The sequence below is a fragment of the Netta rufina genome, assembly GCF_964035555.1.
Source record: "Netta rufina genome assembly, chromosome: 2".
Classification (NCBI taxonomy): domain Eukaryota; kingdom Metazoa; phylum Chordata; class Aves; order Anseriformes; family Anatidae; genus Netta; species Netta rufina.
Genome location: NC_140124.1, coordinates 120629718 through 120647922, shown reverse-complemented (window position 1 = coordinate 120647922; position 18205 = coordinate 120629718). Strand labels below are relative to the sequence as shown.

General features: G+C 37.1%; 1 protein-coding gene across 1 annotated transcript in view; it reads left to right on the top strand.

Annotated features, from left to right (window-relative positions):
• Positions 1 to 18205, top strand: part of CA8 (carbonic anhydrase 8) — a 47571-nt gene that overhangs the window by 27745 nt on the left and 1621 nt on the right. Inside the window, exons 5-8 of the mRNA XM_084306996.1 lie at positions 117 to 179; positions 1564 to 1612; positions 4408 to 4520; positions 9627 to 9799. Coding sequence (XP_084163122.1) covers positions 117 to 179; positions 1564 to 1612; positions 4408 to 4520; positions 9627 to 9761 — 360 coding nt within the window. The 3' untranslated portion in view covers positions 9762 to 9799. The remainder of the gene's footprint in view (positions 1 to 116; positions 180 to 1563; positions 1613 to 4407; positions 4521 to 9626; positions 9800 to 18205) is intronic.

The window sequence follows — 18205 nt, the reverse complement described above, 5'->3', positions numbered from 1 at the left end:
AGGTTGGGTAGCTTAAGTAAAAACAAGTACAGAACTTACTGTTCTGTTTGACTTCTGTGTTTCACAATTTCAGAAATAGCAAAACACTGAAGTTCATCTTTGCTGTTGTATTTCAGATAGGAAAAGAACATGTAGGCCTAAAGGCTGTAACGGAAATTCTTCAGGACATCCAGTACAAGGTAAGGCATCAGCTGAAGAAATGTTTCCTTCACAGGCCAGAGATGAAGTGAGTGAAGGATGGATATGAAACCTCGAGGCCAAGAGAATGTTTTCAGACTTATTTGTAGTAAAACCACATGTGAAAGCCATAGTTCAGTGGCCTGTATCAAAAGCTCAGTATTTTACAGTATTTTCAGATAATGTACAATCTGTGTGGTTAACCTCCTTTGTCTGATGTCCAGAATGTTTGATCTCCTACACTAGCAACTGATTTCAAGTACTGCCTTTCTAGTGATTATGGAGTCAGTGTGACTGTAAGCACTGCAACATGCTTAGTGAACACTAGTAACAGCATCTCCAAACTATTCTGGTTTTAATTCATAGAGGAAAAAATAGATAAACACCTGTATTAAGTTGCAGTGGGAAATCAGCAAAAACACAGTGCTACCTTGTCAGGTGGATTATGTGTTGGGATGCTGAAGAACAGATTAAAGACATATCTAGATTGAGGAGATCTGAGTGCTCTCCAGGATGCTATCTAACACTATCTTATACTATCTTGGGCAAGCTACTTCCATCTCTCTCTGCAAAATGGGAATAATCATACTTACCTTGATTTTAAAGCAATTTGAGATATATTAATGAAAAGTTCTATATTGTTCTGGAGAGACTAGCCATTCACTTCAGTGGGTGCTGAAATATAGAAAAATGAGAAGCTGTTATGAGAATTTAAAATCTTTTCTTAGGCAAATAATATATGGTAAGCTTCAGTCATGATGTTTAATATTACAGACTCATTGTTTATGAAGGTGACTTTGAAAACATTAGTGTACAGAACTGTGCAGTTTCATTACTGAAGACAGCCAAATAGATGAAGGTGGTGGGAAGCTTCATCATTATGAGCATTTTTTTCTACTAGTGGCTTTTGCAGGGCCAGCATCAAACTGACTTTCTGCACACATAAAATTTTCTTGCCTTAAATAAGTGAATCCAGAATTTAGTGTTTTCTAGATCAGTCAAGGAAAAGCTCACTTTCTCCCTTGTTTTTTTTTTTTTTTTTTTTCAACTCATTTTGTATGGAACCCCTGAATTCATGTAGAAAAAGAATTTTAAGGCTGGGGCCTGGAGGGAGCACAAGTACTAGAGGCAGAAAGTTAACTAATTGCTGAGATAATCTTAGAAGTAAAACATGTATTAAAACAAATAAACAAACAATGAAATCCACAACTGTTTGTGTACTTGCAAGGACAAACACAGTGATGATTAAATGGGGAATGTTAATGAGATTGCTTTGCACAGGAATTCAAGGTTTAACGTTAGCAAACACACAGTGTTTTGCATTACCATTCATCATCATTTTAATAAGAAACTAGAGATGAGATTGATTTGTATTCATTTTTTCAGGGAAAGTCCAAAACTATACCCTGTTTTAATCCCAACTCTTTATTGCCAGGTAGGTGCCTTTATTTATTTCTGTATGGGTGGATTACTAGCTAATTGCAGAGGCTGAAACAATCTCAATCTAAAGAACAGTCTAACTACAAACCTGAGAGTGAATCCCATCAGGTGATAATGCATTTTCCACCTAATGGTGCTAATAGGAGTAGGGAAGAAGTCCCTTTTGAACTTGGGATAAATTCACACTTCTGTCATGCGAGTGGAATGTGATATTCTAGTCAGTGCCCTGCTGGCAACATTGTGGCTAGATTTCTTGATGATTTGTTATCCCTCCTAGAGGGAGAGTGATGTGTAATCCTTTCTCTACTTCTGCATGAAATATGAAGATGATTTCCTTAAAGAGAGGCTTGTTATAACTTCAGAAAATGTAAGGTTGCCCATTATCAAGTTAGTGTTTTGTAAGCAACAAAAGACAATGCCTTAATGCAATGGCAGTTGTATAGGATACGGGGGGGTAGTGTCAGTGGGAGGCAAGTTCAAATTCATATAGCCAAGGGTAACAATAAGAAAAAACACTTACTCCACCTTGTCTTGAAAAAAAGTGACTTCAAAAAATGCATTTTTACAAAACAAATATTTCTGCAAGGAATCTTTTGAGCTAAATTTCATGCCATAGTAGCAAGATATTTAAACTAATTTTCCAAATAACCGCGGTCTATATTACACTTTTAATTATATAAAAAGAATGTGGTTAATGTTGCAAAGTCAAGTGCTCAGCATTTATGAATTGCAGGAATTAAGGCTGGCTGCCTGTGTCCATTCATATACATGCATGATAATACATACTTTACCAGAATTTATTTTTACAGGACCCCTGCCTCACAGTTCCTGATGCTGATCAAGTCACATAAGCCAAAATTTTCATAAGTGATCTCTAATTATGTGTTCCTCATTTTCTAGGTGGCCGACTTGAGATCATGGGGTCTGATTTGCAGAAGTGCTGAGTGCTTACACCTGCAACTGAAGTCAATGGGAGCAGTGCTCTGACTGCATTAAGTGCTAGAAAGTTAACTACTCTGAGAAATCAGGTTCTAAGCATCTCATATTGAACACTTCAAATGAATAGATGCATTTGATCTTAAACTCTCTTTGCCTCAGTTCCCCAGCTTTAAAAATTGGGAGTAGTCTGTCCTTTCTCAACACACCGGGGTGCTGAAAGGATAAACTTACATACATGAAGCACTCAGACTGAAGAAATGAGTGCACTAGAAATGAAAAATCAAGAAAATTAGTCTTTCTAGGAAGCAGGGGTTGAATAGCATGGGAAAAAGAAGACCTAGGACCATATATTATGCTGAGAAAGCCAAATATTAGCTGCTACTTTTCAAGATAGAATCATCCATCTTTGCAAAAAAATGATGAAAGCTTCTCTAGAAATTTCATATGTGATCATGTAATGAGACAGTGTCATAATGTATGCACAGGATGGGCTGAATTAATTCTTGCAGTTCTTAACTTTGAGTGCTTGACAATGCAACTTTCTTGCAATGGATTTACTATGTAATTCCATAACTGAGAATGAAAATGATATCGGCAAACCAAAATCCATTCACTGACAATCACAGGCCTCTTTAGCAAGATTTAATTCTAAGGATATTCCTCTTAGCTAGTAGTGAAACGGCAGTAACAGGTTAGGTCAACCAAGCAAGTTTATTCCAGTTCCCATCCCCCCATCCTGTCCTTGTCAAGCTAGTCACAACCTTCCCCTGGCTCTCCATGTCACAATTAACTACTCTTTGTCTCCAATTGCTCTCTAGGTTTGTTTCTTTTCCCCTCTTTTACAACCAAGCAGTTTATTCTACTTCTTTAGCTGAGTCAGGAAGTCATTTATGACTATGGCCTATAGCAGCAAAGGACAACCTTGTGTAGTTTCAGTTAAGTGCAGTGTGACTTTAATGTCTGGGCAATAAAAACTGAAACGATTAAAATATGTTGTATGTAAAATTAAAACTCTGCTGAGATAAACTGTTGTATGTTTTCATGAGAGACAACAGAGTAATCTCTTAAATAAATACTGATTTTTTTCCTGTGGAGTCCAGCTAACTTTCCAAAGCTAGCAGGCACTAGTGCATCTCAAAAAATATGTCACCAGAATTATGAACTGAAAAGTTTGGTTTGGTCTGTTTTCACTGCTTTTGTTTTTCTAAAAAGTGAAGTAAATTCATCTTTGAGACATATCCTAAATGTAGAATTAAGTTACAATTTTACACATCCCCTCTACCTTCAAAATGGGATGCCTCTTAACCCTAATGTTTTCTGCTTGTTCTAGGGATAAGGGATTGATATTTTAATCCAGCAGTGAACTTCAAGCTCCATGCAATAGTGGGTTTGAGATTCTGCATGACCAGAGTGTTGAGAAGAAATCCAATTCCTTCATTTGTTTTTCAAACATGGAGCTAGGCCCAAAGGAGAGCAGGTCAAACAACAGTTATTGCAGTAGAGAATGTGGAGTTGGGAAAGCTGGAGGCTCTTTCCCAAGATATGGTTTATTTGCTCTGTTAGTTTAAGGAGTTGTGCTCATGTTATTTGCCATGTCTATAAAGTGGCATTTTCATCTTTAAAACATTCATCTACAGGGAGAAGTTACTGTTATGTAATAGCTGTGTGCTCATGTGCAGTCATATGAGAAAGCATTGGACAGTGCTTGGCAGGTCATAAATTCACACCTTACCTTACTGCATACTAACTTCATCATAGGAGCAAGCCCATGGCTATCATAAGTCGTCATAATTAAAAGACACAATCCTTTTCCTTAGTGTCATTAAAATTCCACATTTCTTTTAATTTCAGATCCTCTCCTGCGTGACTACTGGGTATATGAGGGCTCCCTCACCATTCCACCCTGCAGTGAAGGTGTCACCTGGATATTATTTCGCTACCCTTTGACTGTGTCCCAAGTGCAGGTAACAGCTGTGCTTAAAGTGACCTTGGAATATGGTTATGAGCTAAAGGTTATAGCGTGCAAATATATATATCAGGGCATTATATTTGTTCTCCATGAAGATCCCATTAGATCAGTACATGGCTTTTCAAGTAAAGGTTAAGCCTTTTGAGTCACTGAAGGCAATGCAAAGGTCAGAGATGAAAAACGTTATCATTTATAATATGCATTTAAAATAATTCTGTATTTAAGTGAAAGAAAAAGAAAGAAGTCAATGGGCAAAAGAAATTCAGTTCTTTGTAATTGTAAGCTTTCAAATATCATTGCTTTTTGATGTTAAAGGAACAAAAAAGCTCAGGGAGATACTGTGTACTGTGTCCCAGAGAATGAAAAATGTTAACATTGTACAAGCTAGCTATATTGTGTTCAACTATATTTAACTTACCTTGCTGTTTTTTAGTTCTATTTTATAATAAATGTCAAGTGGAAACTACCTGTTTAAAGTTGATTTCACATATATGTATTTTTAAGTATATTTTTTGTAATATCTAACAGTCACATAAGTATTTCTATATAAGAAATTTCAAGCTTGTCAACAAATAATCCCAATAAAACAACAAAAACTTCCAATGATTATTCTCCTGCAGCCTATGAGACCCACCTGGAGAAATGTGGGTATATTTAAGTGAAATTATCTAAAATCCTTGAAGCTGAATGCACTAATTTTCTCCACTGAAGGATGTGCAAACAGAAGGGAAAAAAGCATAAAGGTGATAAATTTGTATTATTTCAGCTTTAATAATCTAAAATTTTGCTAGTAACCCCAGCAGAATATTTTAACAACATACCATTTTAAATCAGCAATTTTTATTTTTTTTCCCACTTGAAGAGTGGATTCTGGTTCTAATCATAGGATAAAAGTGATAGTTCCCAATAAGCTTAATTGTATGTTACCTGCCCATTAAATGTATTTTATCAATCACTAATCTGTTATTTATTTATTCATGAAAGGATAAGTCTTATGGCTGCTTACTACTGAGTAAATGGAAACAGAACTCTGTTGGCACTATTAAATTCAGAATAACTTTTAAAAACAGTGCATTTTGTAACGTGTCAGCTAATTGGTCAGATATGATATGGATAAATAAGAGGACTTAATCAAAGGTGTAACAATCATAGCCATTAGACCAACACATTGTATAACATTTTAGTTCATGTTAGTTACATCTTTTGTATTCTTTATTCTTTTATAATCCAGTCAGTGGACAGAGGAGGGTATAGTTCAAGCCATGCATTTTCTGGGAGATGATGTGGGAGGTGAATGAGGGAGGAATTATGCAGAAAAATGAAACTTTAATTAATGTTTATGTTCATTCACCGCAAGAAAACAAAATGTTGGAATGTGGTATGAAGGGGATAAATCTTCAGAAAAGAAATACTGCGCAGTGGTGTAACAACCTGTGATTCCGTATTGCCTTCTTGCTTTGATTACTGAGCACATCTTGCTTACCTTTCTTTAACAGAGAGCCTCTGTTACATAAAGTGTCTGGGGAAAAGAGAGGGATGCATTACTATGACCTGCTGTGGCTGAAGGGTAAATGGTCTTTACTGTTGCATTACCTTGGTTGGTATAAACTCAGTCCAACAAGAGCATTGCAGTGATGAAGGGCTCACAAGTCATGGAAAGGCTTAGGTAACAAGACCACCCTGCCACTGACATAGTGTGCAGCAAAGATGTGTCTCTGGAACAGAGAGAGATTGGAGTAGACATGCCAAGATGATTCACAATACATGAAGAGATTTAGCAAACCTGATTCCTGGAGTTTTATTACTGACTTGTGTGGGAAGGAGATCAAACCTTGTCTGAAAAGTCGCATCCTGAAGTATTCTTTTTGCACATTCTTGCCCTGCTTTTGTGTTTTTATCATCCTCACTTATCTTACATTAAAATATACAGCACAGAAAGAACTGCTTTGACTACTTTTGTAAGACCCCTTACCCATGAGGTACACTGCTGGAATACAATGCAAGAAAATAGAAAAATCTCTCCCATTAGGCCAGCAAAGAGCAGGAGGAAAATTGAAAAAAACTTGCTTGTTCTTCTCTCCACTATATATATATATACTTTTAATAGGACATTTGTGAATAATGTGCTTTTTATTCACTGAAGCCCAGAACAAATACGTTGTCTAAGCCAGTCAGAATAGGGGTTTTACACAATGGTGAAGTGAGGAGCTGTTGTTCTGCTGTACTCATTGTCGGAGTTAACTGTTTTTGTATTGAATGGCAAGGTCTCTAGTTCTTTTGTCTACTTCATTTGAAGTTGAGTCCTAAAGGGCAGAAATAGTAACTAGCATTTGAAACTGGAGTGGGAGTTGTGCAAAATTTGTGTAGTCTGTGAAATAAAACAATCTGTGAAGTTCATGGTATTTTATTCACTGAGAGACAGGTCTGTTTTCTTGGAAGGTGTGATGAAGGCATGTGAAATTCTCAAGTAGAAGGTAATACTTCTGTTTCTCACATAAAATAAATGTTCATATAGAAAACTTGCAGATATTCTTTGTTTTGTGCGTTCTACTCTTCAGCAAATATTTAAGTAAAACAGAATAAAGCAATGTTCAGAATCTGACTATTGGGAAGTGGCAAAAACATTCTTGCAAAGTTCTCCAAAATATAAGCTAACTTTATTTTCACTCAGTAGAAACCTGATTGTTAACATTGTGGAATCACTCTTTCACTTTGCTTCTGAATTTCAGCGTGAAAAGTAGAGTCATACTTAGGGACTACTGGGTGTAGATGGCTATTCCTGTTAAAAAATGTGTGAATATTCAAGAATGTTTATCTGTGTGCCTCTAGAGTATCTATATCCTCTACAGGGTGTACTTTACAGCATTGTCACGTGAGGCGTTGGCATAAGATGGTGAAGAGGAAATAGTAAATGGTTCCGTATTAGATGAAGCAGTATGAATAGGGCATACATATTTTCTTTTCACATGGAAATTTAATATGAAAAGTACCATCAGCACAGCTAGTGTCCTTTTCTGACAAAACCACTTCTCAAAACTGAAGCATGCCACCAAGTATGTCACCAAGTCTCTGACAGTGGGGTCTGAACCATGATATGAAAGATTGAGCAAGGAGACTGGTGGGCTCAGAAGCAATTACCCCTCCAGAGTGGGGCTGCAATTCCTGACTTCCCTGAAGAATGGATGTAGGGATCCAATCAGTCTTTTCTGACTGAGGAAACTGGAAGCTGCTTTGTGAAGAATACCTCCTGGAGAAAGATTTCACTACAGGGACTGGGGCAGAGCATTTGTAGTTGTAGTAGTAGATAATTCACAAATGCCAGGTTTGCAGAGTCTGCTCTTCCCTATCCTTCATCTGTGTTTGTTTAAGTATTTCATTTTCAAAAGATCAAACAAAAGACACATTCCTGTAAAATGCCCCTGCCTCTTCCAAAACTACAATTATTTCAGACTTCCCATAGTTGATTCAGTTTAGTGATGGTGAAAGATGGTACAATACTAATTTAGTGATTTAACAGCATTTGACTCCTGAAGACTTTTTCAGTTCTGAAGCCTGTAGTGGGTTTGTTTTCAGTTTGCTTTTGATAAACATTAAAAACAAACAAACAAACAAACAAAACACAAACAAACAACCAAAAACACAAAAAACAAACACAAAACTTCCAAAATAGGAATCTGTTTCTGAAAACATTTTCAAGGACCTTCTATGGTTCTTTCTGTTTTTCATCTTTTCAGTCTAAACTATTGCTTTATATCTCAGCTGCAAGAAACAGAGCAACATTCATTTCTAAGCACGTTGGCTTTTGAGGAAAAAGCAGCAGAGCAAAACTAGCCTCTAAATCAAATATAAAATATATAAAATATAAATCAAAATAAGTCTGTATCATTTCTGCTTTAGAGTGGAAAACAACAATGAAGGTGATTGTCATCCATTGCAGAAAGAAAGTATTCTCTGCAAGCAATATAAGAATAAAAATGTCATTACTTAGATTAGTACCTCATTTCCTTTAATTTTGGAATCACACTTGCATTCTCCCTTTAACCCTTCATAGGGTGTTTTTCATGGAGAAATTCATTCTCTGCAACCTCTTAGATGATAAAATGATTAAATACTTCAGGGTCCATTTTGCTTTCTGTATAGTTTCAGTTTCAAGTTCCAGCTGAGCTAACAGTGAGACACGACAGGGTCGGTGCTGATACAGAGCCTTCAACTACATTTGCTGTATCCAGCTAAGGTAGCTTGACAATATGCCAAAGCAAAAACAAACACAATTTTTGGAGTAATTGTAATTACATATGCAAAAGACTAGACACAGCACTGTTGAACAGTAAGGTATAATGTTGCTGAGAGATGCATTGGTTTTCTTAGCCTTATGTCACATAGAGCTTGATGCTTATACGAGGGATGAAGATGGAAGCTCTGACACTGTCCACTACATCAGGTTAGGGTGAAATCTAAAAAGAGTCCACCAAAAATACATTATTTTGGACCATTTGAAAAGTTTTATATTGATTTTTGATTATATTTGATTTATATATATATATTTAGCACCTATACCTACATAACTTTTGAAGTGATATTTCCTTTTGATTTCAAGAAATAACATATTGTTATGTATAATATGTCACAGACTTCCTCTACAGTTTAAAGCCTGTTTAAAATTCTCCTGGTTTAGCAAATAATTTTAATTTAAATGAAGCAACAGTTTCACACAATAAATAAATCACTGGAAGAAATACAAAAGTTTCCTGTTGACTGAGCTATTCCTGTACTTCTTTGAGGAAGACCATAATGATTACTTTAATGTCACAACTGTGAGGTTGATTTCATGGGCATGTAATCTACAGTGGGTAAAAGATGATGGATCCCAAAAGAAATTATGAAAGCACAAAGGATATGTTTGCTAAACCACATGCATAGAAGTTCTTATTTTTCTCTATTTTGACAGTGCTGATATATAGATATAATGATGTTAGCATATGGTATCTGAGCGCTCCAGGTTTCAAAGCTGCAGAAGTGACAGGAAAAGTTGATTTCAATCATTAGTCCCATAACAAAGAATGTATCTCAGCTTCTTCATGTCTGTTTTTCTGCCTTTCAGATAGAGGAATTTCGTAGACTGAGGACACATGTTAAAGGTGCAGAACTTTTAGAGGGCTGTGATGGAATCCTAGGAGATAACTTCAGACCAACTCAGCCACTTAGCGACAGAGTCATCAGGGCTGCATTTCAGTAGCAGAAGAGGAAAAACAGCAAAAATCAATTTTTATTTAGGTAAGTAAAAGCTTAGCAGAAATATCAAAACTTTGAAATAATTTTCATAGGGGAGATATTGCCAAAGGAAAAAATGAGTCAATTTCAGCTAATATTATGATATATTTTCACAACTATAACGTTTGACACTACTGTTTTATTTTATCCTGTGGCATAACACATTGGTTTTCCTTTCTGAAATGCCAATAATTGGAATAATTGGGTTCTTTACTGGCTGGAATCTAGTATGTGATTTAGTGAATTAAAATCTTTCTATTGACTTCAGTAGGCAGTTGTAGGCAAAGTTAGTTCGCAGTTACTTCTTGTAGCTTTAAGTTTCTCCTACTGCAATGAGCAAGAGCACATTATGCCTAGGGTTGTGTGATAGATTTCCCTACTTCTAAAGGTCTAAAGGACACTGATTTCTTCCTGTTTTAAGACCAGTCACTGGTGAATCTTGTGATCTAGTGTTCTATTAAACAAAGTACTGGTTACTGGTTCTGGAGGCCCTTTGGAGGCCCTTTTTTTTTTTTTTTTTTTTTTTTTTTTTTTAAATCCCTTTTTCCTGTTTTAGAATGCTGTACTTTCCCAACCAAACAATGAATCTTGGGCAAAACCAGTGCAGATACAAGAGGAGATAGTTAAACAACTTCAGTCATGGCTGATTTTTCATGTTACATCATTCCCCAAAGTAGTTGCTGCTTCTTATCCTCAGTGATGCTTTTTTCTTTCATTGGCTCTCAGAGCAAGGATGACTTTGGATTCAGTACAGAAGAGCTAATACACACGTGAACTTGTATTATCCACACATGAGTTATTAAAACCACCCCTGTAGTATTCCCTTAGCTTCTATCAATTACAACATAAATTCCCTTAGTACTCAACTGTTACTCCTAAAGCTCATTACACTTAGGTAATCAATGCTTTACTATAATGAAAACCCTGGTAATGAGATTCTTAGAGTTAAAGAAAATTTGCTATCAAGACAGCTAGTTACCTTGATCAGTCAGACACCGACATTTATGGTTGTTTTTGTAATACAGTGGTCCCATCTTGATACCAATAGTATGAAAGCTAACCTGGAAAATATTTTTAAAAAGAATGAATCTGTTCACTTACTTTCTTTAGTAAGTCCTGCTACGTTTTAGCATAATAGAAATGTTCATCTCCTACTCTAAAATAAACTTAAAAAAAAATAATAAAAACCATAGGGTACTCTGGTAGAATCTATTATATAAAGGCATCAGTTTTTCTATCTGCACATTTCTTCAAAGCCATATGCTTATAATAGAAGCAATTCTTCCAGAGTTTCACCTGGAAGCATGCTGCTGAAAGGTTTTTGATATACACTGTAGGGTACAGACATTTATTTGTACATTAAACTCACACACTATCTAGGTCAGTGATGGAACTGCCTGTTTCACTTCAGGCTCTGTTGTGGGGTTAAACTTCAGAATATGCTCTGGATCCCATACCCAACTTCATATAAAGTTAACAAATGATCAGGCAGTAGATAGCACCTAAAAGAGATTAATAATTAAGTGCTTCCAAAAACGGATCTGTTAAAAACTAGTGGGAAGATTGTCTTTCCCTCTGCACTTGACAAATTATTAAGTGGTCTGGGACAGTGGCCAACAATTTTAATGTTCTTTTGATATAGTGTAAGCATTCAATATAACATATGCATCTAAATATTTTAATGTGTTTATTTGTATTTTATAACTCTATTTAATATTAGCATCCCAGAAGTTAAGTAAAGAAAGCAAAATACTAGTCCTTTTATTAATATTGCTTTCTCATTCCCATATTTAAATTTGGGCACATCCTGAAGCCCAATTCTCAATTACATAGTTCTCTGCAGTCACAGAATGTCATCACTTTAATCTTGAAATAGATGATTCAAATTCATCCAGGCTTCTGCATTAAAATTACGTGGGAAAATCATAGCAATATTAAAGTACAATTTTTCCCAGAGGATGAATAATGCCCTCAGGCCAGTGCAGGTAATTCAGGTCTCTAACAGTGAAATTACTTGACACTCTGACTTTGAATTTTAAGCATGAAAGAGCTTCCCTTTACAATGCTGGAACTGAAATGTGAAAATTTTCCTTTTGCTTTCATGTTTGAAATTTTATTACATTTGTCGATACTTTTGATGAATTGTTATAAATAACAAGATTTATCTTGGCTATGCTTCACAAAATAATCTGCAGTTTTAATTCCCAAATGATGGAATTTTTAATGTGAAATGCCAGTGTTCACTGTTGGGTTGTGTTAATTATAGACTCTTAAACACTGAGAAAGAACTGTGACTCTGAGCATTGTGTAGCCCACAGAAAAATCTCTTGATTGCCTCTCTTCTGCACTTTCTCCTCAGAAAAGAAAATAAACAGTCTTACCTATTTTGTTGTGGTTTTCTCAGACTGCTCTCTCCAGGTGGGAGGTGTTGAGGAACAGTAGCTCCCCACACGTACCTCAGACATCCTCAGAAAAGATAACTCCCCTCCTTCCTAGGAATGAGTAACGATCCTTCAGCTGGGGCTTCTCACATGGGTTATGAAGACCCAGTAGTGGACGGGGAAGTAATAGTTTGCAGAGTTGGATCTACATAATGATTACTTCCAAGAGAAAGTATTGCTTGCTTTCAAAAAGGACACTACCTTTTATTTTAAAGGTCATAGAATCATAGAATCATAGAATATCCTGAGTTGGAAGGGACCCTTAAGGATCATCAAGTCCAACTCTTGACACCGCACAGGTCTACCCAAAAGTTCAGACCATGTGCCTAAGTGCACAGTCCAATCTCTTCTTAAATTCAGACAGGCTCGGTGCAGTGGCCACTTCCCTGAGGAGCCTGTTCCAGTGTGCAACCACCCTCTCTGTGAAGAATCCCCTCCTGATGTCAAGCCTAAATTTCCCCTGCCTCAGCTTAACCCCGTTCCCGCGGGTCCTGTCACTGGTGTTAATGGAGAAAAGGTCTCCTGCCTCTCGACACCCCCTTACGAGGAAGTTGTAGACTGTGATGAGGTCTCCCCTCAGCCTCCTCTTCTCCAGGCTGAACAGGCCCAGTGACCTCAGCCGTTCTTCATACGTCTTTCCCTCCAGGCCTTTCACCATCTTCGTAGCCCTCCTCTGGACACTTTCCAACAGTTTCATGTCCTTTTTATACTGTGGTGCCCAGAACTGCACACAGTACTCGAGGTGAGGCCGCACCAGCGCAGAGTAGAGCGGGACAATCACCTCCCTTGACCTACTAGCGATGCCGTGCTTGATGCACCCCAGGACACGGTTGGCCCTCCTGGCTGCCAGGGCACACTGCTGGCTCATATTCAACTTGCTGTCTACCACGACCCCCAGATCCCTCTCTTCTAGGCTGCTCTCCAGGTCTGGTATGTTTTGAATATTACAGTTACAAACACTTCTTTTCTGACATGATGCTCCTCTGCCAAGACTGCTGGAACTCCTGTCTGTAGAGCTTTCAATATTTTCTCTTTCATTTCAAGCCAGTGTAGTGCAAGCACTCAAAGAACCTTGAGAAACATTATTTTCCTGTGGCCACAACACTCTGTCAAGAAAAGGAGACAAATGTTCCTTTATAAGTGGTGTATACACAGGCATAGGGAGAGGTTGTGTAAAAGGTCTAATTACTTTTGACTGAATCAGAATGCAGGCTTTCTGCATGCCACGCTCATAAATCTTTTGAGCATCTGCTTTTCAGCCTTGATTGAAACCTTGACAGAATTGAGCCTTTTGTGGCTTATGATCAAATGGTATATGTTGATCTTTGATGCAATTTGCAGTAGCTTGTTGAATTGAAGGTACAGATGATACAAACATATATTGTGTAATCTCAGGTAAAGAAAATATTGTTATTTTTTCAACTGTTCCTTTATCGTAAGAGAGAACAGATCTCAAAATAGCCGCCTCCAATTCTGGAGCAAAGTTCGTCTAAGATGAAATAGAGATATTAAGGAGGACACAGCAGGTAGAACTTTGTAGCTCCACTGCTCTTTTTAACCTGTTCGGTTTTAGGATAGGTTTTTGCTGCTTAGTTGACCTCTTTTGGCTCTGCTTTTCCACTAAAAATGCATCTCTATCCTATAGCCTGGGGTTAGCAAACCTCTTGGATCTGTTCATTGGATTTTTTGAAATATATTGTTTACAGAACAAACTTTACATCCTTTCTTTTCTGCAATTGCGGAAGTTTTCACGTTTCCATAGAAATAAAACTTTTTTTTTTTCCTTGTTTATAACCTATTTTAGTCATATCCAATAGAATAGTGATAGAGCTAGTCAGGTGACAGGGAGTTTGTATGGAAAGCTCAGTGCAGATTTGCTTTCAGATATAGAAGGTAAAAAAAATTGAATTTAATTTTAGATTGAAGAACAGTAGAATCACAGAATAGTTGTGGTTGGAAGGGGCCTCTGGATATGTGTTAGTCCAATCGCTGGCTCAAAGCAGTGTCAACTATAGTGGGTTGTTCAGGGTAATATCCAATTGGGTTTTGAATAATTCTAAAGCTGAAGACTCCACAACATCTTTGGGCAAGCTATTTCTTTGTTTGAGTGCCCTTAGAGTAAGAGAAGCTTACATGAGATTTTCTGTATTTCTTTTAATTATTTTTTTGTGGTCTGTTGCTGGACTCTTTCCAGTATGTCCATGTTTCTCTTGAACTGGGGAACCCAGAACTAAATCCAGCACTCCAGACATCTCACCAACGAGGAGTAGTCATGAAGGATCATCTCCCTTGACCTGCTGGCAATGTACTTTCTAGTGCAGCCCAGGAGGCTGTTGCATGGGTGCATTGTTGGCTCATGTTCAACTTCTTGTCCAGCAGGACCCCTATATCCTTTTCTGAAAGGAAAGAGAAGAGGAATAGTAGAGAAAAAAGACATAAATGTTGTCATTAAAACACCAAGTTTGTGCTAGGCCTGTAGAACAGGAAGGGGTAATTTAGGGTGGGAGGAACAGTGGCTGCATGCTTGTTACTGCAGGGATTGCATGATTTCATGAAGGAATAAAAGAGACTGCATGCCTCATACCGCAGAGACTGTCTGGATGATGTTGTGAGGTACAACCAAACAAGCAGAAATTGGCACAGCATTAGGTTCACAGTATAAGCTAAGGAGGGAGGACAACATGGTGACCGTATCTGGTGCATTTTGTGAGTGCATAGCGCAAACTACTCATTTTTGAAGCTACTGAGCTGTTCTTGTGGCAGCAAAACTATGCTGCCCTTTCCACGTGAAACTGAACAAGGGATCAGCAGTGCTGGTGGGAATGAGCTATCACTAAATAGGTAGTGGTACATTCCCCTCTTTGTGGCATTGTGCATTGTATGGTAGCAGTAGAATACAGTATATGAAAGGATATTTAGAGTATTTACAGAGTGAGCTGTGAAGCAGTGCCTTGCCTTTGAGAAACAGGGTTGAGTGGAATGATGCTATAGTCTGTATTTCTTTGCCTAAGTAGATCTCAGTGAACTTCACATTTGAAAGGGGGTTCACATTACCAATGACTATGTCATTGCTCTCAGTTACTAATAGCTTTTGTGGTTCCTAAAGTTCACAAACAAATTACTCTGAGAAAGTTCCAACACTGAGGAGTTTTATGGTTTCCTGTTGTGTTGATCCAGATCTGGAGTGAGCTTTCAGCAGCCATGCATCATTATGCTACTATGGCCATTCTTCTCTCTTTCCTGGTATTAAAAATAAAACAAAAACAAAAACAAAAAACAGAGGTTATCAACACTAGCTCTTTAGAAATACAATGATTTCCTAGATACGATGAAATGTGAATAATTATGCTGCTTTTCATCAAGTGATTTTTCATCAGTCATTATTTGTCTTCATGAGTTCAAGTTTTTCTCTTGAAAGAGAGCTGTTTAATTGTTAAGTTTCAATCTTTGAGACACACAGCATCACACTATCCACACAACCAACTACTGTTCTTCTGTTTTTGAGAGCTTACGTATGGTGCCCAGCACACTTCAGAGTACTTAAGAGTGTGCTTACGTTTGAGTGACTATAGGACAGAGAGCCAAATACCTTTGGCTTGTGAGCCACACACCATAATTGAAGAGCTACTGGAAGCATACTGCCAAAAACTTTGGAGAGTTTAGGGGACAGAGAGTTTCAGGAATGGCTGAAAGCAATCTTTTCAGGTTGCTTCCCACTACTTCATTGCAACAGAAGGAAAAGGGGTGTGCAGATTAACCCTGTAATGTCCATCTAAAGCTAAACAAAATCATAGGGTAGCCTAGGAATCAACCCCCTGCTATGTGCTTCAGATAAGATACTTCATGTTGACAAAAGCTCCCAAATTTCTTGGCCTGTGCCTCTCTATCAACACCACACATTCCCCAATGCACTGCCTTCATCAGCCTTTTTATGAAAAAAAAAAAAAAAAAAAGAGTACAATTCCCAGCTGCTTACCATAACTCATGTATGGTTTGTACACTACTGCTTGGAAACTGAAAACTTACCAAGGAGAACCTGTCATAAAAAAACTTTCTCACAGCATGTTTGTTGGCAATTTCAGCATGAAAGCTAGGTGGAACTGTGACATGTTTTATTCACTTACGGGGAAAATGCTGCAGATCAGCATCGAGGCAAAATGGTCTGAAGCTTAATCATCTCTAATTGAACTACACCTGATTTTTAAAGTATAGAGACTCTAGATTAGTATGTGTAATATTTAGTAATGTAACAGCTTTCAAATGTTAAGGGTATTAGAAGGACATATAAGTACATGCATCTGGCTACAGAAACAGAGAAGAAAGCCCAGAAGATGTATTCCTTCTTCTACATGGTTATACAGCATGTTAGGAAATGGCAGCATGTTCTGTTTTGCCTCAATGAAATAACACAGGGAGTTTTAGCAAGAAAATTATTACTCCATTGGAATCGAGAATCCAGGAATTGAAAGATCTTTATTCTTATTGGAAATTGTAATTCTAATTCTTTCATATGGATGAAAACAATACAATGAGTATGCATACAAACTCTTGCTAAGCAGACAGCAATGTTTTGAAAATAAATATCAAAGAAAAGTGATCCAGTTATTTGGGTTACTGACAATATTTCTGCAACTGGTAATTCTCATTCAAGGAAGAGAATACCAGAAGTGATTGTTGTTAGCTGTATTTTATGACTAAGACCAGATTTTGTGACAGCAATCCTACAAAGCAGAACTTTTTGTAATTTTAATACCTTTTTATGCAGGCTCAGAGCTCAAGAGAAACAAAGGTACACTTTAGTTAGCTTGATACTGTTAAATGCCCACAGAACTAGATGGTGCATTCTATAAACTGTGACCTTTTCATGGAAAGAATTACGAAGAGTTTCAAGAAATGAGGATTCATAAGGTAGTGGGACACTCTGAATCTTTTTTAACTCAACAAACTTTTTAGTTTAACTTGGTATTGAGGAGGCAAGATGCTTCTACAAGAAAAAAATAATAATAAAGAGAGACACTGTGTGCAACAGTAATGGTAAAGAATATGCTAAGACAAAAGAGGTAGAAAAGTTCTCTAGAAAGGAGATTGACTAATTTTAAGTAGCAGAAAGATGGTTTTGATCTTGCATAGTGATTAACTATAAGCCTAAGATGGCTGTAGTGGGGCGTCTTGCTTCCTCCGTATCCGATGGAAAGGATTGTGGCCATCCTATTTAATTTCTCAGAAATTTACACTTGATGGCACTGATCCTTAAAAAAGTTTTTCTTGGAAGATGGTTATCTGACCTGTAAAGGACTCCTCCAGAAGCAGCGGGACCCTATATGTAGGACTCAACCCAAGCAAAGGAGATTTAAGAGACAGAAATATAAATATAAACAAGCAGGTCATCTAGGCATTTTTTTGATTATAATATGCAAGTACATTGGTACAATTTTAGCTTAATTATTACATTACCAAAAACTCTTCAGAAGAGTAAGAGAAACAAGTACCTTAATATATGCATCAAATATTAGCCTGAACAGTATGTTACTTGACTATATGTATTGTAGAACAGTGCTATTAATTTAGCATGGTAGAAAAATTAGTCTTAAATGTGAATAATGGGTAAACATGAATAACACCACCACCAATGTATACAATTAGTCTTTTGTGAGACAATACAAAGTATTTCTGTACAACCACAACTGAAATCTTCAAGCTGGCTCATAATTAGGCTCCTTTCCAAAAGTAATCCGTTAATACAATAGCTGCCCAAATCCCAGTTCAACTTAATTTCACTGACTTTGATTTTTGGACCAAAAGCATTAAGCTTGAACTAGTGAAAAATGTACGAAGTGTGCATTCAATTAAGGAGTAATTAGATACTCAATCACCCTTACATCACACTAGGGATTCTCCAAGAAAGAAGAGATATACTACTCAGTGCAGTGTATAAAACAGTTTTGTTAATTAGTTTAGCACTAATTGA